This window comes from Cetorhinus maximus, chromosome 1, assembly GCF_964194155.1.
Source record: "Cetorhinus maximus chromosome 1, sCetMax3.hap1.1, whole genome shotgun sequence".
Taxonomy (NCBI): domain Eukaryota; kingdom Metazoa; phylum Chordata; class Chondrichthyes; order Lamniformes; family Cetorhinidae; genus Cetorhinus; species Cetorhinus maximus.
This window is the reverse complement of record NC_135879.1, coordinates 98,777,949-98,803,920: the sequence shown is the minus strand read 5'-3', so window position 1 is coordinate 98,803,920 and position 25,972 is coordinate 98,777,949. Positions and strand designations below refer to the sequence as shown.

The following is a 25,972-nucleotide window of genomic DNA, read 5'->3' as shown; positions in this document are numbered from 1 at the left end:
AATGGCTTCTAACATTTTCCTTATGACAGATGTTAATCTAACTGGCCTGTAGTTTCCTGCTTTCTGTCTCCTTTTTTGAATAAAGGAGTTACATTCGCTATTTTCCAAGCTAATGGAATCTTCCCCGAATCTAGGGAATTTTAGAAAATTAAAACCAAGGTGTCAACTATCTCACTAACCACTTCTTTTAAAACCCTAGGATGAAGTCCATCAGCACCCAGGGACTTGTCAGCTCACAGTTCCAACAATTTGCTCCCTGGTGATTGTGATTTTCTAGAGTTCCTCCCTCTGGGATGTTACTTGTATCCTCTCTAGTGAAGACCGATGCAAAATACCAGTTCAAATCATCTGCCATCTCCTTATTTTCCATTATTAATTCCCCAGGCTCAATTTCTATAGGGCCAACACTCACTTTTGTTAACTCTTTTTAAAATATCTATAGAAACTCTTACTATCTGTCTTTACACTTCTAGCTAGCTTTCTCTTGTACTCTAACATTTCCGTCCTTATTTTAAAAGGATTAAAACCCGAAGCCCCTCCTCCTGCACCATCTCTCCAGCCACATGTTCATTTGTTCTATCTTCCTGTTTCTACTCTCACTAGCGCATGGCACTGGAAGTAATCCTGAGATTACTGCCTTGAAGTTCTGCTTCTTGACCATTTCCTGGCTCCCCAAAATCAGGACCTCATCTCTCTTTCTACATCTACCGATGTGGACTATGACCTCTGGCTGTTCACCCTTCCCCATAAGAACGTCTCTCAGTGACATTCTTGGCCCTGGGCACCAAGGAGACAACATACCATCCTGGAGTCACATCCATGGCCGCAGAAACATCTGGCCATTTGCCTAACTATTGAATTCCCTACCACTGTTGCTCTTCCACACTTCTTCCTCCCCTCCGGTGCAGCTGAGCCATCCGTGGCGCCATGGACCTGGTTTCATCAGCACCCAAAACAGAAAACCAGTTAGTGAGTGAGATGGGCTCAGGGGACTCCAACACTACCTGCTTGGTTCTCCTAGATTGTCTGGCGGTCACCCATACCCTCTTTGCCTGCACTCTGTTAACCTGCAGCATGACCACCTCCCTAAACGTGCTTTCCACGTAGCTCACAGCCTCAAGGCCGCGCCACAGTGACTCCAGCCGTCAACCGAGTTCTGAAACCCGGAAGTCGAGTTTCTGCTGCTGGTGGTATTTCCTGCAGGAGAAGAAGAATGATAACTATGAAGCAGCTGTCCAACAGTCACATTCCATCCACCCACCCCCAACTGGCTCTCCACCTGAATGCCATCCATTGCTGGAACATGTACAGTATGCATCACCTGCAGATATGAATTTCAATTTAAAATGAGGTGGCTGCATTGCAGGTGACTGACGCAAGTCCAACAGTATGAAGTGCTCACAACATGAGAGGAGAGATGGTGGTGTAATGGGAATGTCACTGGACCAGTGATCCAGAAGCCCAAATTAATGCACTGGGGACACAAGCTCAAATCCCACTATGGCAGATGATGAAATTTAAATTAAAATTAAAAAATCTGGAACTGAAAATCTAGTTTCAGTAATGGTGGCCATGAAACCATCGTCGATTGTCATAAAAATTCATTTGGTTCACTATGTCCTTCAGGAAGGGAAATCTGCCATCCTTACCTGGTCTGGCCTGCATGTGGCTCCAGATCCACAGCAATGTGGTTGACTCTTAACTGTCCTCTGAAAAGACCTAGCAAGCCACTCAGTTCAAAGGTAATTAGGGATGAGCAATAAATGCTGGCCTTGCCAGCGATGCCCACATCACATGAAAGCATAAATAAATAGTACACCTCTCAATCATAGGCTGTGCGCCACAATTTTAGGAGATTTACTCCTGGCAAGAACTGCTCCTCCCCCAATCTTTTTTCCATGTTGCTATTTTTTTTAAAATGAACTCTAGTTACAGAATATGCACATTTTTCATAAATCCAAATGTAATGAGGCTTCCAAAAAAAAAGCAAAACAGAAGTTGCTTTAAAACAGAAAAGTAATTATTTTTATAACAGTTGTGTAAATGTTATGTAATAAGCAAAAATTTGGCTAATGTTTAGTTCCAACATGCCTACTTTCTGTCAGGGTATTCTTACCAGCAAGTGATTACACCACAAATATTGAGATAAGAGACGAGGGTTGCAGTACCACAATGGGCTGTTACATAGTGAAGATAACATGAAGATAACACAAAGGTCCTGTCAGGGTCACCTCCCGACCTGATCCAATTCAGATAATATACACACAATAATCCAGGGTATATGCTCTGAATTTCCCATTTGGCACCAGCTTCAAAAGCACCAGCAGTGTGCCATTCCTGGAGTCAAATGGTCGTTGGTTCAGAATTCCAAACTGCCCATTCTTAACTTGGGATGTGCTGAAAATAACTGTCAGTCAGGATTTGCAACTGCACTAGCTTGTCTTACAAAATATACATAGAATGCATTAAATTCACCTCTTGTAGCTAGATTTAAGCTGAAGGGAAATCTCTCAGAATTATGGATCTGCTACAGATCGGACCAAAATGCCAGGATGGTGTTCATGTAGCTGGGAACTGTCACTTTATAGAATCAACGCACCACTGACATTATGAATTAAAATGTACAAGTTTGAGGTTGAATGAATCCATTTCCAAGAGAACACAGATTATTCCAAGGGTTACCTTTGATCAGTTGGAAACACTTTCAACCAAGTAAAAAGGGTCAGCCTCCACCACAGTTTGCAGATGACACTAAAATAGGTGGCACAGTAAATTGGGTGGTTAGGAGCAGGTGACCAAAAGCTCAGTCAAAGGGGTAGGTTTTAAGGAGTGCCTTAAAGAAGGAAAGAGAGATGGCAGAGAGGTTTAGTCAGCTGAAGGCAAGGCCACCAATGGTGGAGCAATTAACATTGGAGATGCTCAAGGGGTCAGAACCAGAGAAGCGCAAAAATCAGATGGTTGCAGGGCTTGAGAAGATTACAGGGATAGAAATAGGTGAAGCCATGGAGGGATTTGAGAATGAGAATGGGTATTTTAAAATTGAGGCATTCAGGGGCCAGCATTTAATGAACCAAGCATATGATAGATGGGTGAATGGTAATTGGTGCAAGTTAAGATATAAGTAGCACAGTTTTAGATGAGGTTAAGTTTATGAAGAGTGAAAGATGGGAGGCTGACCAGGAGAGCCTGTGATAGACACAGAAGAAAGTCATTCAGCTGCTTGAGCCCGTTCAATGAAATTATGGCTGATCTGTATCCTAACTTCTTCCATCCAATTGGGCTCCATATCACGTAATACTCTTGGCTAGCAATAATCTCTCAATCTCAGATTTTAAATTATTGAGCTAGCATCTACTGGTTTTTATGGAGAGAGTTCCACATGTCTAACAACCTGTGAAGAAGTATTTCCCAACTTCTCTCCTGAATGGATTTTAAGGTTATGCACCCTTGTCCTGGACTCCGCACCAATGGAAAATGTTTCTATCTATCCTATCGATTCCTCTTAAAATCCTAAAAACCGCAATCAAATCACCTCTTAACCTTCAACATCCAGGCAATACAAGCCGAGTTTAATTAACCTCGACTCAATTTAACCCTTGGATGCCTGGTAATAGGCTGGTGAATCTGCGCTACTCTCCTTCCAAAGCCAATATAAACTTTCTGCGGTCTAGCACCCAGAAGCACAGAGAATACTCCAGATTTGATCTAACCAGGGCTTTGTAGAGCTGTAGCAAAACTTCCGGCTCTTTACATTCGAGCCATGAAGGCTAACATTCCATTAGCCTATTATTTTTTGTGCCTGACCACTACACTTCAGTAATCTATGTACATGGACCCATAAATCGTTTGGATCGCCACTATATCTAGCTTTTCACCACTGGTCCAAAGTGGGTGACCTCACGCTTTCCTGCTTCAAAATCCATCTGCCACAATTTTGCCCACTCACAATCTATCAACATCCCCTTTTAATCTTATGCTCCTGTTTACACTACTTACTTTCCACCAATCTTTGCTTCATCAGTAAACTTAGATATATGGCCTTCTACTGTTTTATCTAAGCCATTAAATAAATGAAGCGAATATTTAAGGCCTCAGCACAGATCCTTGTGAGACACCACTAGTCACTTCCTTCCAATTTCAGTACTTTTTGCCTTGTATAGCACTTAACCAAACCAATAGTTTGCCTGTAAGTCTATCAGCTTTTAACTTAGCTAATAGTTTCTTCTGTGGAACCTTACCAAGCCTTCCAGAAGTCCATATAAACTACATCCATAGACAATTCCTGTCTATTACTTCAGTTATTTGCTCAAACAAAATCATTCAAGGTCGTTTGACATGACCTACCCTTAAAAATCTCTCTAATCCGCTCAAACTTCTAAGTCATCAGTTATCTGTCCTTAGTTCTAGGTTCCAATAGCTTCCCCACAACAGATGTTAGAACAACAGCGTTATCATTTTCTGGTTTGTCTTATTTGTGATTTTCGAAAGTCAGAAGGAACAATTCTCGAATTGGGAACATTTTAAAAGTTTATGGCTAAAGCACCTGCAATTTCCTCATGTACTGCCTTTTAAATCCTGGGATGGAAAGCATCATGCCCTGAGTTAGTATCATTATTTTTTTCAAATACTGTTTTCTTACTTACATTAACTTTAGTGAGTTCTAGTCCTTGATTCAATATTAGTTTCCATGGAACGTCGGGTATTTTATCCTCTTCCTCTACCATGAAGACTGACTGAAAGGAATTATTCAGTACGCCTGCCATTTCCTTATTTTCATTTGCAATAGTAACCCCCATCTGCTTTTCAAAGGCCCACATTACCCTTGATTATAATTTTCCCTCCGATATAATTTAAAAAAAACTTTTTTTATGAATCTTCTCACGATGTTGCCAGACCAGGAACTGTGGAGGATCCAAGGAATTTAGCTATTGACGTACACAAATCATTAAAAGCTAGTGAACACGTGCAAAAAATAATTAAATAGACTAATGGAAAATTGGTTTTTCTCTCGAGGGAGTTAAATTCAAAAGTGGGACAGCAATACTTCACTTATACAGAGCCATGGTCAATCTCCATCTGATGCATTGCATTCAGTTTTGGGCACCAAAGCTCAGCAAAGAAATAATGATCTTGGAAGGGGTATTGTACATATTCTCCAAAATAATACAGGAACCTAAAGGGTTAAATTATGAGACCAGTTTGCATAAACCTGAATGATCCACTCCCATTCTTAAGCACAGACTTAAGTTTACAATTAGTTTAACACTTCAATGTAATATTGAGGGATTGCTACATTGTTAGAAATGCTGTCCTTCAGATGAGATGTTGTCATGTTTGCTTACTTAACCACATCACATGCACTGGAAAAGTAATTCAATGGCTGTAAAGCCATTTGGGATATCAGAGGATGAAATAAGGTTCTATTTAAATGCAAATTATTTCTTTCTAACTCTACTGAATTTGTGAAAGAAAATCTGGAAAAAAGCATTTGCTAAAAAAAAATTGCACTGTTGGTAAAAAATGCACTTCCATGTTCTGACGGAAGACAGGAGAAGGCCACATATCACATAGCACAGAAATACAGGAGACACAAACAGCCAATTTAATTCCATGACTCGCCTACGTAGAACAGCTCAGCAAGTTTATCAATGGGCATCTGCACCAAACAGGTCAGGACTGACCTAGCTTCAATCCTGAGCCTGTGCAGAGCTAATCAACCTCAACTGAGGAAGTAACAGGAGCATTACAATTAGTCTTAGCAGCTTTTAGTTAAACAAGAGTAAATCAGCCAAGCGTCCATCACTTCAGAGTGGGCAAATCAGCCAGGGCTCCTGTCCTGATCATTAATAGCTGCTTACAACAAGCAGCTCTTCTGGCATTCTGATCAACTCCAATCCCTTTAACCAACATCATTAAAAAAAAACTGGTCATAAATCTCATTGTTGTTTTAAGATCTTTCGCTGCTGTGGTTCCCTACATTTCAACTCAAAAATATTCAATTGGTGGTGAAGCATTTTGGGAAGAAAGGCGCTATATAAATGCAGAGGCTCTTTTTCCCTGGGGTGGTGGTGGTCAGGGGGCTGATAAGAACAGGGAATTAGACAATGAAATCAAAGTAAGTTTTATAAAAATGTTATTAATATCCAATCATTCCACCCTTTAAGACCTAATTTCTCCTAAATGGGATTTTAAAGACCAAAGAATTGTGGTGAGGAGAAACCGTAAGCACTTTCTAACAGTTATGATCTGAACACGCGCCCATGAGTTAAGCAGAAATGCTACTGACAGAATATCACTAAAGGTCAGACCTACTGTTCTCAGATTAGAGCAGGCCTCCCTCACATTGAAGAGGAAGGAAGGGCAATTTGTCTGTAATAGGGTATCTTTAGAGGAAATATAAGAAATGAATCAATGTTCATCCAGAAAAACAGTAATGAATAACAGTGTACAGAGGGAAGGAATCAGGTTTGTTTTATAATGATTCAGATAGCAGCTACGAGATAGAACGCACAACAATGGCCCATGTTAACAAATATGTACAATGTTCAGCTTGTGGTACTGAAATAATGAATAGAAAATGCATTAGATAAATTCCCATATTTCAAAAAGTGGCAACAGTTTGAAATGTCATAAAGGATACCAAGCATTCAAACTGCAGCTTGAGATCAGAGGGATTTGTTGAAAATATCTTTGCAGACATGTTTCTCTTGTAGGAATGTTATCTTGTCTTTGGATTCAGTTTGTATCTTTGAGCCAAGATACTTACAACAATGAAAGAGATATACAAACAAAACCAAATGGATTAAATGCGTACAGAATCTGAAGTTAACCATTACTACACACCAAAAATCCAGTGCAAGACTCTCCCCTTTCCCTCCACTCCCCAGCCAAAAAACATTGAATGTTTTGCATCTACAAAGAGATTCAACTGCTAAAGTTGGCCATTTTTCCACCACCTTCAATTGGCAGGCGTTTAACCAACTCTTGCACATTATTGAAGTCAAACTAGCATTAGAGTTGCAGCTGGCAGTAACCACAACTTTGGTAGCAATGTAGGATGATAAATTAACTGGCAGGCTGCCTCCTGCATTGGAGATCTCCCTCAGGAAGCAGTTCTCCCCAAACCACCAGAGCCAATGCAAAAACGTTAACAATTGCAGCCAAGAGCAAAAAGCCGTTAAGAGGCACACCCAGTGCTTAATCTGACAACACTGGTCATTCAAGCCGCTTTAATGCTACTCCCCTATACAAACTTTCCAACAAAGAGCAAGGCCTGAAAGCAGAAAGAAAAATGTGATAACCAATTTGTGTTAAGAATACCTTCGAGTGGAAGTGATTCTGTGGAACAACTCAGTTTCCTTGCTATTGATTCAACAGGAAAGATCTGGTGGTAATGGACGACTGCCTGTGCAAAATATGTGCATTTGCATTTACTCTGAAGTCACAGACATGACTTTAAAACTACTGCAGATGTGCAAGTATTACATGTGCAGTTAAACAGTCACACTTGTGGTTTCAGGAAACTGTGTATAAAGTTCCAAAACAAGGGGAAGGCTGAATGCACACAGATGGTCTTTACACACAGTCTGAGACCTCAGTTCACCAACAAGAACAAAAATTGGAAGATGCGACTGAGCTCTTGTCAGCAACTGTTGCTTATATTTCCTGCTCTGGTACCAAGCAGTAGGAGTCACCAAATAAATCCTCCTCTCAAGGGAAGTGTGTGTACCTCCAGTGGCATTTGTATCTTTTACTTCACAGGGTCAACTGCCCTCTTTCTGTCAGAGATAAACCTACAAAGTAACTGAAGCTGCAGCACAATCAAAACTATCCATATTTATTGTTTTGTATTGTCACTGCAAGCCTGGACAGGATAAAGGGATTTATAAGGGCTACAAAAGGAAAAATCTATAGTATTGAGAATTAGGACCTCTTCTTTTTGATGTTGTTTCCACATAATATAAACTTGCTATGAAAGATACAAAGAGAAAATGACTCACAACAGTGACTTTAAGCTCACGGCTCATGTTGGGCTGAGGGAGAAATATGTGGTACTTTGATATTTGGGTAGGGGCTAGATCTCATGTCTGGTGTAGGTTACAGGCCATGGCCAAGATTAAATAGGAGGTCAGGCTATGAATCTTCCGATCACAGCCATAACTCAGGAAAGGCAAAGCTGTGGACTGGGGAAAATGGTGACTTACATCCCTCAAATTTTTTCTTCTGTCTGTTCTTACTCCTTTCTTGGTCACTCTTGGTCTTTTTGTTCCTCTTACTATGTTTATTAGCATAGCTCTCCCTGTTACTCTCCCTTTTGTATAGTATTTCTTTCTTCTGGTCTCTATTACTTTAGTCCCTCTCTCTTCCTCTTTAGTAATATAGGACTTAGAAGCAGGAGTAGCAGGAGCAGGCTGGCTCCACCATTCCATAGGATCATGGCTGATCTGATTGTGGTCTCAACTCCACTTGCCTGTCTGCCCCCCAATAACCCTTGACTCCTGTGTTTATCAAAAATCTATCTAACTCAGCCTTGAATAAATTCAATGACCCAGCCTTCATTGCTTTCTAGGGAAGAGAATTCCACAGACTAACAACCTTCAGAGAAAATAGTGCTCCTCAACACCGTCTTAAAAGGAAGACCTCTTATTCTTAAACTGCATCTCCTCGTTCTAGTTTTCACCCACAAAAGGAAATATCCTCCCAGTATCCACCCTATTAAGTCCCCTCAGGATCTTATATATTTCAATAAGATCAGCTCTCATTCTTCTAAACTCCAATAGGTATAGACCCAAATCTTTCAATCTTTCTTCATAAGATAAGCCCTTCATCCCAGGAATGAGTCAACTGAACCTTTTTTGAACTGCTTCTAAAGCAATTATATCTTTCCTTAAGAAAGGAGACCAAAACTGTACACGGTGCTCCAGATGTGGTCTCACCAAAGCCCTGTACAGCTGCAGTAAAACTTGCCTACATATCTATTACATTCCCCTTGCGAAAAACGCCAAGGGCTGGAGTTTACTGTCAGCGAGCGGGGGTGGGGCCCGCTCGCCAACGCTTAAAATGATGCGGGTGACGTCGGGCAGAACTCCCGATGTCACCGCGCCCCATTTAAATTTTCAGGAAGGCAGGGGCGCAGCAAAATCAGCTGCACACCCGCCAACCTGTCAATGGCCAATTGAGGCTATTGACAGAGCAATTAATTAGTGGACCTGCCCGTCCAACCTTAAGGTTGGCGGGCAGGCCGGCAGTCCCGGCAGGAAGTAGAAAAAACATGAAACCTCGTCCACAGGCGGAATGAGGTTTCATGCAGGGTTTTAAAAATTTTAATAAAGTTTTTTTGGAAATTATGAACATGTCCCAACTCATGTGACATTGCCACATGAGGGGACATGTAAGGGAATTTAATTTTTTCTATTTTTAATATTTTTGAAAGTAAAGGCGATCTCCCTAAGGCAGCACTTAGCCTCAGAGAGATGAGTGCGCTCTTTCGTGCGCATGCGCAAAAGAGCGCACTCTCGATTTTGGGCATTCCCCTCCGCCTGCACAGGGAGTCCCTGTGGACGTCACGCTGGGCGGGCCTTAATTGGCCTACCCACGTAAAATGGCGCCACGCCTCCGATCGGGGGCGCCGATCGAAAGTGCGCCCACACGTGCCCGCCCATCAACATCCCCCCCAACAGGGGAGAAATTCAGCCCCAACATTCCATTTGCTTTCCTAATCACTTGCTGTATCTGCATACTAACTTTTTATCATTCATGTATCAGGACACCCAGATCCCTCTGTACCAGGTAAAAGTAAAATACTGCGGACGCTGGAAATTTGAAATAAAAACAGAAAATTCTGGAAAAACTTAGCAGGTCTAACAGCATCTGTGGAGAGAAAGACAGAGTTAACATTTCGAGTCCATTTGACTCTTCTTCAGAGCCAACACACTTAACCTGTGTCCCTTTGTAGACTATTAATCTAACCTTGTCTTTTTGACACCGAAGCCACACGGATGAATGAGCAGATAGGAAAGAACAAATATAGAACAAGAACATGCTCTTCACATTAAACTAATGTTTGTTAAACAATTAACAAAGATCAAAACCATGGAAAATGCCATAAAGTTCTGGGCTAGGGATAGGTGTGCTGCCTGCATGTATTGTTATACTAATTCTGCAATTGTTTAAGAAATGTATATAATAGACACTGAACTGTAGAGCATATCACCATTCTATTTTGTAGTAAAATGTAATTTGCCAGTCATGAAAATAACCAGAAATAACACTAGAAAGCTGCTCTGGAATCCAACTATCTCCTGATGATATGCTCTTGATTTTCTTAAATGGTTGAACATACACTGGCTTCTAGCAGTTGACAGGCTGAGTTTCCAGGATATGATTTGATTGGCTGAAAGGCCTCCACAACAACAAAATTATCGTCTTGCACCGGTGAATCAACTACTTCCTCCTCACATCATGTGAAAAATCTAACATCTGTGTACACTTCTTATCAACTTTTTCGGTAATTTCCCATGTCAACATTTATAATAGTGATTGCCTATGTCTATAATGTGCCATAGTTACATCCTCCCACCAACAGAGGTGCTTCAGTCCTATCATTGGAAAGTGAGTGTCATTACAGAATGACAAATTTATACATTTATATCATAAATATTGAATGTATAATGGAAAATACAGAACACATGGCTTTAAAATAGGGACTGAATTTCATATGTGCATCCTGACCCAATTATCCCCTTCTAATCTTGCTTCAGAAGATTGCATTTGCGAGATTAGGTGGGGATAAACTTCTCAGCCAGTTGTCGCCATGAGGAATTGGATAATACAAGTTGCAGGGAGCTACATGGCATGGGCTCCTTCAGAACAGGGAGAAAGGGAAAGGGTATTGGAAGTCTGGACATCCAGGCATTCAGCTGCAAATATCTAGTAGGGTTTGCCCAGAGAGGAAATGCTAGGACAGTTCTTCAATATGCTCTGAAATAGCTGCAGTTGATCTCTTTCACTTAGTTTTAGCTGTGCTCAAAATCCTCTTCCTGTCTTGAGACCCAATTGAACTCCACAAAGTGTCTCAGAAATATCCCCATGAAGCTGTGGCTAAGGCCCTGGCAAATTTTTCCCACACTTTTGCTGCTGCAAAGCCAACTGGGGTTAAATTGAGCATGGCCAAGAAGCAAAACAAGTGCGACTGCATACCCACTACACGCACACACTGTCCAATATTCAGTTCCACTGGCTTAGATAGAACTGAATATTGGGCATATCGTATGGGCAGCAAAAGTTATCATGCCCATTTTGTGTCATCACCCAAATTTAATTTCATCCAAAAAGTAATTAAAATCCAGCTGTCATGATGATGTGACAGGCGCATGTATAATATTAATCTTTAAATTTCATCACCTGGTCAAATATATATTAACTGCTTTAAAAGCACTTATAAAAAGCAAGCAAAGACACTGACGTAGGAAGGCTGCCACAGGTCACCTGACATGTCTGGTACTGCAGGTTGGTCAGTTCTGGAAGTTTCCAATGTGGATTACAATTAAGACATGTCAAGACAACCTCCTATGGAATTTCCCACTTGCTGATGTCAAGAATTACTTCAAAGATGAACTCTACTGACTCTCGCCCTTTGCATTTATATAAAGCTACCTTTCAGACAGAAACAGAAAGTCTACCAGGACAATAGCTATATAGGTGTTCTTTCTAGCTCATCACAGGGATAAATGGTCCATTCAGAAGCAATGGCTGGGACATTAAAGAAACTAATCAACTAGGCCATAAAACAATAGCCAAGGTCTGCCCAGACTTGAACTAATCAATTAACTTCTGGAGAATACCCAAATCATTATGGGAAGAGGGGTCATGTGACCAGAGTAACTATTTTGAAATGTCTTTTATTACAACACCCAAGCTGCTAAAGGACAGTCTACAGGAAGAAATCTGCCAATGGAGCTGTAAGACCATCTCTCTCTCCCTCCTGTTTTTAAGTTCGGAGCCCTGTTACAGTTTGGAATCCATCACAGAGCTAGAGAAATTTCAATCAAAAGGAACCTCAGGTTCCATCAATTTTTGGAAGAGACGGATCACGGTTTAAAAGAGACTGTCTCCAGGAATTGCAGTTTACATCTGCTTCATCCCCACTGGAATTTCAAGACCACTGTGGAAAAAATCTGCCTCAGCCTCGAACACCAGCGAAGTATTCAAACAGTGGACTCTATTTTTTCAAACCTTTTATCAAATCTTAAATTTGGCCAATAAGTTACATCCTACTGTATAACTTGTAATTTTGCATGCTTGTGAGAGTGTGTGTTGCAAAGGTCGGGACATGTATTTAACCTTTTTAATTACTTTAATATCTTTACCTGGGTGGGTTTTTAAGCACAATAAAAACTAACCCCTGTGTTTAAACTCAAGAAAGCCTGTCAAACTGAGTTCTTTGCAATCTGCGCATAAATGGTTAAGTACAGACACATAAAATTTTTAAAACCCTGTTACGATCATTCAAAGAGTGGGAAAGAAAGGCGGCTGAGTCCTGACACATGTCCTCACCATTGTAACATAGTAAACCATTTGGGAATTGAAGTGACAATTAAAGCAGTCAGGACCTTCAGTGCTCTGCACCAAAAGGAAGCCCAGTCACATGAGCACAGTGTGTTTCTAACTGTGCACAAATTCATTTAGGGAATAGCTGCTTTTTATGTACTCCAACATTATTTTCATGCCAATTTATCCCAATGGCACATTAACCATTCCATGCTCCAATGTCTCACTTGCTTTAAGCCGTCACGCTTAACCATTCAGTTAATTGTGCATGGTCTTGATAACACGCTGCCTCTTACCCCCACCACCCCCAACTCTCTTCTCCACAATCACAGAGCCGCTTGACAATCACTATCTAGGCTCACGCAAAGCACAGCCTCTCAGATGATTCAAGGGAGTCAATGTCTTCAGGTGAGAAAGTAAAATTACTCCATGTTTTCTACCATACTGGCAGTAACTGTAGTCAGATGAATAAGTTATAAAATAGAAATGTATTCATTTCTATGAATCACTCAATAATAAATGAAGAAATATATATTCAGTTTCTGAAGTGAAATCCCTCTAATTTCTCAGCAACTCTGTGGCTATTATCAATGGTAAAATATTTTACAACTCATGACCACAATGTGTGTTCTGTTTGACTAACTAGGAATAGACTTGTCATTCAGAGTTATCTATTCTGCTCTATGGATGTTATAATCAGCTATTATTATAGGCTTCCTTTACTGAGACACTACTTCTGACAGGAATGGTACATTACTATTTTTTGCTTTTTCTCTGCTACCATAATTAGTTAGCCTATAATCATCCAATACCACAAAAATAAATTTAAATGATGAGTTAATGTGGGACCATCACACATTGAGTGTGGGTTTGCCTACATAATAATTCTAACTTACAATTCTATGCAAGATGCTTAGGGATGTCGTGAGAGCATGATACGGTGAAAGAACTTGGATTTTTGCACAGTAAATGCAGAGTTAATGTCCCACAGGCGAATGTACTACAATAGCCTTGTCCTAGAGTAGATCTTCCACAAATCTTTCTGCAAAATTTCCACCTATCTAACGGCTCTACAAGGATAGGACTACCATTAATATTGTTAAGATCAAATATTTTGAAAAAATTATAACAGATGTAAGTATGACGTACAGAACAAGTAGTCAGAGCCATGAACTTAGCTGGAAAGTGCTCCTTCTCACTTCCCTCAATTCCACCTACCACAAACTTCCCCCATCTTACACATATCTCCCTCAAGCTCATCATCCCATGACTTCTCATAAGCATAAAAAGCCAATCAACAATCACCCTCGAAAGTAATTTCTTTCTTTAAAACACAACACCTGGTTCTTTGACTCTACCCTGTCAGTGCTAGGCCATCCAATGTTCACTTTTTGGACATACTTGACAGCATAAATCAACCAATCCCTATTCTCTGGGATGGCTCAGGCCCCTTTTCAAAACTGCCATGTTCAAAACTCCACCCTTAATTTTCTTATTCTCTAAGTTAACTATTCTCTCCTACCTTAATGTTGACTGCACCCTGCAAACACACACATATCTCTCCTATTTTGAGTTCTTCTAACCTGGTTTCCAGTCCACTTGCAGCATGAAACAGTTCAGGTCAAACTTAACATCCCGTGCAACTGTATTCATTACTCATTAACCTTCTTCATTCTCCTCAAATTCTGTACCACTTTTGACAGGGTTCATCATTTAATTCTCCTCTATAGTACAACTCTCTCAAGGATCTGGTCACCTGTCCCATTGCAGCCACCTAAACCCACTATCACCTCCAGCAATCGCAAGGCTTCATCATCATTCAGTAATATCATACACACACCTTCCACATTTATGCCAATGAACATCATGGATCAACGTCATGGATTCAAAGGCTATTACCACACTTTTTGACCATCTGGCAAATATCTCATCCTGGATAAATCAAAATTTCCTTCACTTCAATCTTCATATATTCAAAGCCATTCTTTTGGGCTCCTGCCAGTGCCAATGTACTGCTATCTCAAACCCCGTGACCCCTTCGCCCATGTTAAATCTGAAGGTATATAATCTTCACATTATATCCAACCCCAAGCTGAACGTTGTACCTCACAAATGGCCCAACATCACATCCTTCCATAACTGTTACTATCAACATAGAAACATAGAAACTAGGAAGAGTAGGCCCTTCAAGCCTGCTCCACCATTCAATATGATCATGGTTGATCATATTCTATAACTGTTCCACAACAGTCACCATTTACACACTATTATTCATTACTGTTGTTAAAACCTTAACCCCCATGTACTCATCATCTTGAGGATAAACTTTCCAAACAATATTTTTACCTGCCTTCTTCCATTCCCTTCACAAACATCAACTAAAACAGCACAGACAGTATCCTCTAACACATAGTCTCACAAGTGATTGTTCCAAGTTCTGCTACCCCAGCAAATAAACTTCCAAGATTCTTTGACTTGTTTTCAAATCTCTCTACACTACATTTCATTCCATTTCAGTGATTTGCAACTCAACATCTCTGCCGACGTCATCCATTTGTCCGAGTTCAGGCTATTTATTATTGCTTCTTTTGTACTCTCTCCAGTCCTTTCAGCAACTACACTGTATCTTCCCCCACCCCCACCCATCATTTCCTCTTCTCTCCAGCTGGATTTCTGCCTTTTTACTGCCAATCTTTCTGATATATTTCTTTTTTTACACTGTATAAGTGCAAGCTGTTGTTGAGAATTCATTTAAAGGCTGTAATCTATTCAGTCAAGATTTCCTCATTATTGGGCTTGTATCTTACAGTTGCTACGGTCAGGAGCTCTGGTATTATGGCTCTAATTATAACGTATATTAATAACATTGCATACTATTATCTAACTTTTAACGGGATCTCAAACAAGCCCCACCCCCTTGGCCTACCTCATCCCTGCCAAACTAAAGATGCTGTCATCTGCCACATGGCAACGGGAAGAAAATTTAAACAGTTCAAGGCAAGATGCAAAGGAATTCTCTCCGATTGCAACCCAAGGTATGAACAATATGACTTGAAATAGATCGGTTTGTAAAATTATAGAATGATAATTGGGCATCGGAGCCAGCTTTTCGTCTGAGTTACTAATCCTCTTGTCCATAATGCAAATTGCACTTTTACAATTACGAAAATTGGAAAAAAAACCCTGAAAATATCGTGTTCAGTTGGTGAGTCAGTGCAGGAGCACAGTTCCTGAACACAGGCCCCTGATTTCCCACAGCTTCCTCTGTCTGAGGGAAGCTCATTCAGCACTGAGCTGACTGCTGGCAGCAGGCAGGGAATGCCTCATCCCATCCATCCCATCCCATCCCATCCGGTATAACGGCAACCTCTGTATAAAAAACACTCCACACTTCCCCACCATCAGCGCCACGGATCTTCCACAGTTCAAACAACCGAATATTAAATAATCCGACATCAAGAGCGACGCCATTAACACTTGTTAACGATAAAAGGTGTGTGGGTTTAATTAACCTCGCCTACCTACTTACCAACAAATAGAAATACACGACTCTGCGAACTGAAATTTTCCAACTGAAACAACTGGTTAAACTGCCACCTTTTTTTTCCCCTTAACCCCTTCGAACAGGCAACTGTGCCGTTTAGCGGTACCAGTGTTTCATTGACAGAAAAAGAACAGTCCAGTCGCACCCTGCAGCCTCTGCGTTCATACAGAGGTGTTACATTAAAGAATGGGAACTCACCGACTTCCTCCCGACTAGAGCAGCCATCCTGAGTTGCTATTGCTGGGGGGGGCTGTGTGTGTGTGTGTGTGTAGCTGGTGCCTCCGCTAAGCTCCTTTCCCCAGGAGTTGCAGCCTCTCCACTCGCTCAATATGGCATCCTGCACACAGAAAAGCTCCTCACACACACACACCACACACAGGCAAAGCCCGCAGGGGTGCAGCGCAATCCACAACCCTGACCTGAAACATTGTATCCGCCCCATGCAACAAGGTGTCCAAGCTCAACATTTTAACTCGTTAGGATGGAACAAATCCCACAGAGTACGGATGCATGAAACGCGTGGGATCCTGCTAATATAGCATTAAAAGAATTTGCACCCCTCTCGATCACAGTGACTTACTGTGGTCCGGGAGAGGAGGAGATAGACAGATACTTTATATGTCTTTCCTGGAAGTTTATTGTAAATTGATATTTCTGTATTTTTCAGAGTTTTTTTCAGATTAAACAATAACGTTTTAAGCAGCAGAACATTTCCCACAGTTGTGCTATTTAGATTACATATTTGGAAATTCACATTTTTGATTTGCGATAACGACGAGTGTATGTGTTAATGTAACATGACCGCAATGTGTTCCATATAGCTCATGTAATTATTTTAGCTTATCATGTTCGGTAACAGGGAAAAAAAAACAAAACTGAAGATGGCAGAAATGCGAAACAAACATAAAATGCTGCAAACATTCAACAGGTGTCAGATAAGTTAACGTTTCCGATGTAGATATTTCATGCTGGAGAACATAATATACAGCCTTGGAAATTACGCATGCTTGAGTTTGCCTCTATTTTAGTCAATATATGCATTAAGCTGACTGCGACACTTCAAGAAGGTCCCCATTGGTGCAGCTACCTGCCGATCCATCCGTCACTTGAAGCGACTAGCAGGCATCACAGGATTTTGGTCGTATTGTCGACCATGTGGATCAAATATTATTTGCAATTGCATACAATTTTTGTTCAGATAGACCATCAGTATTAATGATGCCAGCCTGAGTACTTGGAACGTGTGTTTTAGTTTGGTAGGTGTTGGGCTGATGAAGTATCACTCCACTGATCTATTTAAAGTAGCCATGGACAGCAGTTGGTCTCAGCATATGGAACCTAAATGAATCGGTGTAAACACTAGCAGAAATCCTCTAGCTCAAAAATGAACTATGACGGGAGTTCGTGCTGCAAAGAAATGTTGTTTGACGGATGAATAAAGTTCAAATTTGAAAGAAAAGGTCTTGGGTTGGAAAAGGCAAATTCGACCAGGGTTGCCACTCCTTGTTGCTCCGTAAACCTTCTGCTGGATGGGCATTTGCCAATCAAGTGAGAACATACTCAGGCTTAGCTGTGATGCCCCCTGCTGTCAAATACCTCATCAAGGCTCACACATGAAAATGGCGCCTTGGGCGAGGGCTAGCCATTTCACGACTATCTTTGCACCTGCTATGTTACATGCCAACGTGTTGTGCTCTATTTGTGAACTTTATTCAGTGAATGGAATCTTCTGACTTTCAGAAACCTCCTGGCTCCTAGATTATAATAACAATTGACTGTCTAAAACATTTCTGGAGCAATGTGATATAACCCATGTGGTACTGGGCTAGTGACAAAAAAGCAGGTTATCACTGTTGCTCCACAGAATTATTCATCAGCACCCTGACGTCTTTAAGCACCTCAGACCTTGACTTAGACTCAAGCTGCCCCTGCTTGCTAAAATAAACAACCTATCAAATTAGGCATCCAAATCAAATTAAAAACCATAATTAGAATAGGCACTGACTTGAAACAAAATAAAAGCAAAATACTGCGGATGCTGGTAATCTGAAACAAAAACAGAAAATACTGGAAAAACTCAGCAGGCCTAACAGCATCTGTGGAGAGAAAAACAGAGTTAACATTTCGAGTACGTATGATGACTGCAACCCAAATTAGAAATAATTCTTACATAACAAAGGTATGAATAAATAGTGATTTAGAATTACAGTTTAACAATTATGAAATACAAGAATAGGAAATGATTTTGAATTACATGATATAATAAAGTGAGGAGAATAGTCAGAGTTCAGGAGGACATAGATTGATCAAATGGGCAGACCAATGACATGAAATTTAACACAGTGACATGTTAAGCAATACATTTCAACAGCAAGAATGAAGGGAGGCAAGATAAACCAAATGGTACCTTTTTAAAGTCGGGTAGGAACAGAGAGATCTGCAAGTGTATGTATACGAGCCCTTGAAGGGAGCAAGATAAGTTGAAAAGGTTATTAAAAAGACATATTGATCCTTAATTTTATAAATAGAGGCATACAGTACAAAAGCAAGGAAGTTATGGTAAACCTTTATAAAACCTGTTAGGCCCCAGCTGGAGGATTGTGGCCAATTCTGGGCACCACACAATAGGAAGGCTACCAGGGATGAAACTTTTCTCTTACCTAAAGAGTCCAGAGAAACTGAGGTTGTTCTCTTGAATGCAGAGAAGATTAAGGAAAAATTTGATAAAGGTGTTCAAAATCATGAAGCGTTTTGATAGGGTAAGTAAGGAGAAACTGTTTCCAATGGCAGAAGGGTCAATAACCAGAGACGACAGATTTAAGGTATGTGGCCAAAAAAAGGACAACATGAGGAAACATTTTTTATGCACTCAGTTCTTTTGATCCAGAATATAGTGCTTGAAAGTGTGATGGCAGCAGATTCAATAATAACTCAGCAGGGCAGGCAACAATTGTGGAAAGAGAAACAAAGTTAATGATTTAGGTTGATGACCTTTCATCAGAATTGGTTAGAGACGTTGTGGTCCAGATCTTCCAGTCTCTGGATCATTGGAGACCAGACGAATAGCCGGAGATGCATTTTGGAACCCTTTGGAAGCCCTGATGCACTGACTCTGCGGGAAATGCCTGGGCAGTTTGAAATTCCAATGGGCAATTCCCCTGCTCCCTGGGACCCTCTGAGAAAGTCTCCAACTTTGAGTCAGAAACTTCAGATGGTTCCGGCTTACTCACCTGAATAGTTTACCAGGAAATATTAGAAAAATCCTAGTCTAATGCCTGGGTGACTATTCAACTGTCACCACTGACTCTTTCCTCGACCCCTGGACCACCACCCCTGAAACCCCAACTTCCCCCCTGATCCCTCCAGCTCCCCTGCCCGACCCCGACCTGACTAGTACCCCCCCCCCCCCCCCCCGGCCACCCCCCTCCCTAGACCTGACCTGACTAGTTCCGCCACCTGACTCCCCCTCGATCCCCTGACCTAACCTCACCATCCTACCCAGGTGCCACCCTACCCCTTACCCACTTACTTCACCCACCCTACCCCCTTACCCACTCACCTCACCCACCATACTACCCACTTACACACCTACACATTCACCAATTCACTCATAAACTCATTCATTAACATACTGAGAAACTTGGGACATGTAAACTCTAACTTACCAGAATACAGCTGCAAGTGTGTTAAAAAGAAGAGTGGCTTCTGAGCTGATTCTCTCTGCTGCTCCAAGATTTCCTGCACTGAGTGAGTTTTGCAGGATCCTCCATCAGAAGATTGGCCAGAAAATCAGAGGAATGTAAGTGGGTAGTTTCTTTTTTGATCAGGGTTGGAAACAAGTGTTCCGACACTGATTGGAAGATTTAGGCCAATAAGTTTTTGAGCTGGGAAAGGGGATGGGAAGGAAAGAGCAGAAGAGAAGGCCTTGTAATAGGGTGGAAGGCAGGAGAGATTAAATGACAAAAGGATGATGGTGCAAGGCAAAAGGGAATGGATGGCAGTGGAACAAGTAAAAAAATATTAAAAATTTGGTCTAGAGGAGGTGAAAATCCAATAGCAGAATCACTACCAACAGCTGCTATCAGAAAACATGAGAGCAGGGTTATGATCTGAAATTGTTGAACTCAATCTTGAGTCTGTAGGGGCATAAAGTTCCTAATCGAAAGATGAACATGCTGTTCCTTAATCTTTCACTGAGCTTCATTAGAACAGTAGAGGAGGCCAAGCACAAAGAGGTCAGAGTGGTAGTGGGGTGAATATTTAAAGTGACAGGCAACCAGAAACTTAGGATCACACTTGTGGACTTGAGAGAGGTGTTCTGCAAAGCGATCACCCAATCTGCATTTGGTCTCCCCAATATAGAAGAGACCGCATCCTATACAGTATGCATTTATACAATATACTAAATAGAAAGAAGTACAAGTTAATTGCTGCTTCACTTAACGGAACATTTGGGGCCCTAGATGGTGGAAAGGGATGAGGTAATTGTACAGATGTTGCATCTCCTGCACATTCACAGGAAGGTGCCATGGGAAGGGGAAGAATGTTGGGGGTAATTGAGGAGTGGACTGGGTGTCGTGCAGAGAACAACCCCTTCAGAATGCTGAAAGGGGAGAGTAGGGAAGGTGTATTTAGCGATGGCAACAATTGTCCAGATGAACATGAGTCCATGAAATAACCTTTGAAATACTAATAATTTGAATTCAATTTTAAAAATAAATAAAACTGGAAATGAAAAACTGGTTTGAGTAAAGGTGACCTTGGACCTGTCTGACTGTGGTAGAAACCCAACTAGTCCACTAATATCTTTTTATTCCAAAAATATACTTTATTCATAACATTTATGAGCAGACATTGTAAGATCATTCAGACCTGACATTACATAAGATGCAAACCAAATAAGTTTCTTCCAGTATTGTGTGTTACTCACATTTACAATTACAGTTAATATTTACCATCAATAGATGCCAAACCTACAGCCAGAGGGGTTTTGGCTTCTAGCCCCTCATTGTACTATGGCTGAAGGGCCTTAGACAGTGGCCCTTCCCCACAGCACTTTTGCGGCAGTTGCCCCAAGCTTTAGTGAGTCCCTTAGCATGTGGTCCGAGACCTTGAAATGTACCAGTCTGCAACACTGGGTCATGGACAACTCTGCACTGGAAGATCAACAGGTCTTGGACAGACCAAAGAGCATCTTTCATTGAGTTGATGGTCTTCCAGCTGCAGTTGATGTTTCTAGAGTGCACAGTTGAGCAAAGTCATATTTGGGAAACATTATGTCGTGTAGATGCTGCAGAAGAAGACATGAATGGTTACATTCTATTGTTTATAATCAGGGGAGAGCTTAAACATAGCCCCTACTACCACAAATTTTACAGTCGAGTATCCCACATTTAGGGACTTTTTTTTTTTGTAAAAATATACTTTATTCTTAAAATATCTTCAATCACATTCCAAACCATTTCAAAAACACCATTACAAGGGTACAATCCGGTTAAACTTTTACAAAATGTATCACCAGGTGCATCAGTACAAACAATATTACAATCATTTACAGCCTTTCATTTTGAGCTGTACAGCCCGAGGGGCTCTAAACAGTTCCCAGTCTCTCGGTGCGCTGTGGCAGAAAGGTCTTAGACAGCGACCCTTCCCCATTGCGCCTTTGCGGCAGCTGCCCCAAGCTTTAGTGCGTCCCTCAGCACGTAGTCCTGGACTTTGGATTGTGCCAGTCCGCAACAATCGGTCGGGGACAACTCTTTGTGCTGGAAGACCAACAAGTTTCGGGCAGACCAAAGCGCCTCTTTCACCGAGCTGATGATCCTCCAGCTGCAGTTGATGTTTGTCTCGGTGTGTGTCCCTGGGAACAGCCCGTAGAGCACAGAGTCCTGTGTCACAGAACTGCTCGGGATGAACCTCGACAGCAACCACTGCATCTCTCTCCAGACTTTCTTTGCAAAGGCACAATCCACAAGGAGGTGAACAACGGTCTCTTCCCCACCACAGCCACCTCGAGGGCAACGTGCAGAGGGGGTGAGACTCCTGGCGTGTAGGAAGGATCTGACGGGGAGGGCCTTTCTCACCACCAGCCAAGCTACGTCTTGGTGCTTGTTGGAAAGTTCTGGCGATGAGGCATTCTGCCAAATGACTTTGACAGTCTGCTCGGGGAACCATCCCACAGGGTCCACCCTCTCCTTTTCCCTCAGGGCCTCTAGGACGTTACGTGCTGACCACTGCCTGATGGACTTGTGGTCAAAGGTGTTTTTCTGCATAAATTTTTCCACCAGGGACAGGTGGTACGGCACGGTCCAACTACTTGGAGCGTTCCGCGGCAGCGTGGCCAGACCCATCCTTCGCAACACCGGGGACAGGTAGAACCTCAGCACGTAGTGACACTTGGTGTTTGCGTACTGAGGGTCTACGCACCGCTTGATGCAGCCACACACAAAGGTGGCCATCAGTATGAGGGCGATGTTGGGCACGTTTTTTCCCCCTTTATCTAGAGGCTTGTACATCGCGTCCCTGCGGACACGATCCATTTTCGACCTCCAGATAAAGCGGAAGATGGCTCGAGTGATCGCCATCGCGCAGGAGTCTGGAATGGGCCAGACCTGCGCCACGTACAGCAACAGCGAGAGTGCCTCACACCTGATGACCAGGTTCTTACCCGCAATGGAGAGGGAGCGTCGCTCCCACATGCCCAGTTTCCTTTTCACCATAGCCACTCGCTCCTTCCAGTTTCTAACGCATGCCCCGGTCCCTCCGAACCATATCCCCAGCACCTTCAGGCCGTCAGCCCTGACAGTGAAGGGGACAAAGGATCGGTCAGCCCAGTTCCCAAAGAACATGGCCTCGCTCTTCCCACGATTTACCTTGGCTCCCGAGGCCAGTTCGAACTGGTCGCAGATGTGCATCAGTCTGCGCACCGACAGCGGATCCGAGCAGAAGACGGCGACGTCGTCCATGTACAGGGAGGCTTTTACCTGAGTGCCTCCACTGCCTGGGATCGTCACTCCTCTTATGCCCGGATCCTTCCTGATGGACTCGGCAAAGGGTTCTATGCAACACACGAAAAGGACAGGCGAGAGAGGACAGCCCTGCCTGACTCCAGATTTAATCGGAAAGCTATCTGTTTCCCACCCATTGATTGAGACTGCGCTACTGATGTTAGTGTAGAGCAGTTGGATCCAATTTCGAATTCCCTCCCCAAACCCCATTTTGGAGAGCACATCCCCCATGTAGGTGTGCGATATTCTGTCAAAGGCCTTCTCCTGATCCAAGCTGATGAGGCAGGTATCCACACCCCTGTCCTGTACATAGGCAATCGTATCCCTGAGCAGCGCCAGGCTGTCAGCAGGTCTGGTCAGGGTGAATCACCAATTCCAGAGCGGATTTGACCCGATTGGCGATGACCTTGGACAGAATCTTATAGTCCACATTCAACAGTGAAATGGGTCGCCAATTTCTAATTTCCTCCCTTTCCCCCTTGTGCTTGTAGATGAGGGTGATGATGCCTTTCCTCATGGATTCTGACATACTACCGGCCAGGAGCATACTCTCGTACACTCCTAGCAGGTCTGGGCCGATCAAGTCCCACAGAGCCGAATACAACTCCGCCGGCAAGCCGTCACTTCCGGGAGTTTTACTCTTCTCGAAGGACTCAAGGGCCTTAGTCAGTTCGTCAGGAGTTAGCGGTTTGTCCAGGCTCTCCCGCGTACTGTCGTCTAAGACCTCCGTGATAGAGGACAGGAAGGACTGGGAGGCCGTGCTGTCCGTGGGCTTCACGTCATACAATCCGGCATAAAAGGATTTGCTGATCCTCAGAATGTCGGACCGTGATGACTTTACTGAGCCGTCTTCTTCCTTCAGGCTGCTGATCACAGAGCTCTCTCTGTGTACCTTTTGGAAGAAGAAACGTGAGCACGTCTCATCCTGCTCCACGGAGCGGACTCTGGAACGGAAGATGATCTTGGAGGCCTCCGAGGCAAAGTGCGAGGCTTGCTGGCCCTTCACCTCTTGGAGCTCCTCCTTGACATCGACCCCCATCGACTGCAGCCGGAGCAGATTCTGCATCTTTTTCTGGAGTCGGGACATTTCCCTCTGTTCCTTTCTAGCTTTCTGGGTGCCTTTGAGGATAAAAAACCTCTTGATGCTTCCCTTGATCGCTTCCCACCAGTGTGTCAGGGACTCAAAGAGGGGTTTCACAGTTCTCCAACCTTTGTAATCCCTCTTGAGCTCCTCAATGTTCTCTGAGGTCAGCAGTTGCACATTTAGCTTCCATGCCCCCCTGCCCACCCTCAGGTCCTTCTCCAAGTGGCAGTCCGCCAGTAGGAGGCAGTGGTCAGAGAAGAACACCGGCTTGACGTCGGTGGATCTGACTGTGAATGCACGGGACACAAACAGGAAGTCTATCCTGGAACGAATGGACCCGTCTGGCCGCGACCAGGTGTATCTACGCTGCGCTCCGTCTGCAGGGTTGCTGAAGACGTCGTGCAGCTTGGCATCCTTAACTGTTTCCATCAGGGATCTGGACGTAGCGTCCAATCTGCTGCCGGCCCTGCCGGATCGTCCAGCCGCATCGATGATGCAGTTGAAGTCCCCGCCCAGAATGACCGGCCTGGAGGTCGCCAGCAGCAGTGGGAGCTGCTGAAAAACCTCCAGCCGCTCAGCCCCTTGTGCCGGGCCATACACGTTAATTAACCGGAGTGGAGCGTTCTTGTACATTACGTCTGCTACGAGGAGTTGCCCGCCCACCACCTCCTTAACCTCGGAGACGGTGAAGTTGCCTCCCCGCAGCAGAATACCCAGGCCGGAGGAACGAGAGTCGTTTCCGCCCGACCAGATCGATGGCCCATGGGACCACCATCGTGACCATTGCCTGTAGGAGCTGAGGTGCGGTATCGCACACTCCTGCAGAAACAACAGGTCAGCTTTGACCTTGGCTAGGTAGTCCAAGGTCGCAACACATCGCGTAGTAGATTTAATGCTACGCACATTTATGGATACAATCTTTAAACCCATTTTAAAGCATTTATTCTCCTACCAAACCCACTGTCTCTGAGAGTCCCAGACCTTTAGTCTGCTCCTTCATACCCGTAGTGAGCTCAAATTCCTTCACTTTGGATGGGCTGAGGTAGATCTCCTTGGCAGTGTTCTGCTCAGGTGGCATCTGGAGGTTCACGTAGAGAGCGGGTTTTGAGATGACCTTTGCTGGAGAAGCCTCTCCAAAACTCACCCCCTCTGGGGTGTTGCTGTTCCCGGCTTCCTGGAGCTGGGGTGCGATGATTGCCTCACTGCTCCCAGATTCCAGGGGCTGTGGTGCACTGGCCTCCTCAGGTTGCTGGCAAAGTTGGGGTGCGCTGGTCTCCTTGTTGTCTCCAATTTTCTGGAGCTCGGGTGTCTCGTCCTCCAACGCCCTGGAGCTTTGCCGCCTCTTCTGTCGGTGCCGCCCTGGCACTTCATCATCCGAAGAGCTGCTGCCCTTGTCATCCATGTCGGATGGGAGACGCCTCTTGCCGCTTCTCTGGGAAATGCCTTTGCTTCTTCTTCGCTCCTTCTTACTTTTCTTGTTCTTCACCGTCCGCCACTCCCCCTGCTGCTTTTCCACTGCTGCCTCCTCCTCCATTGATTCGCTGTCCTGAGGACTGGGAGGTACAGGGGGTAGTGCTGCTGATTGGCTCTCTGTTGCCTCAATCTCTTTCTCCACCTTGTCTCTCTCTGTGTCCTCCTTTGTCCCGTTGAGCTCCCTGGGGGCCTTGGTGGTTGGAGTGACACGAAACATTTCTTCTGCTTCCCCCTCGTCGGCTTTGGCTGCCTGTGCGTAAGTACGGCAGCGTTTGGGGCAGGTCCTGTAGAGGTGACCTGCCTCGCCACGCAGGTTGC

At 43.4% G+C, this 25,972-nt stretch overlaps 1 protein-coding gene across 4 annotated transcripts in view; it reads right to left on the bottom strand.

Moving 5' to 3' along the window:
- Positions 1–16,563, bottom strand: part of LOC144682066 (septin-11) — a 99,308-nt gene extending 82,745 nt beyond the window's left edge. For 2 of the 4 annotated variants that reach the window (XM_078544378.1, XM_078544370.1), the window contains exon 1: positions 16,292–16,446. In XM_078544378.1, the coding sequence (XP_078400504.1) occupies positions 16,292–16,318 (27 nt within the window). In that variant the 5' untranslated portion in view covers positions 16,319–16,446. Of the gene's footprint in view, positions 1–15,731; positions 15,821–16,291 lie in introns of those variants that run through there. The other 2 variants (XM_078544361.1, XM_078544388.1) reach the window with 2 other exon arrangements.
- Between the last annotated feature and the right edge of the window lie 9,409 nt (positions 16,564–25,972).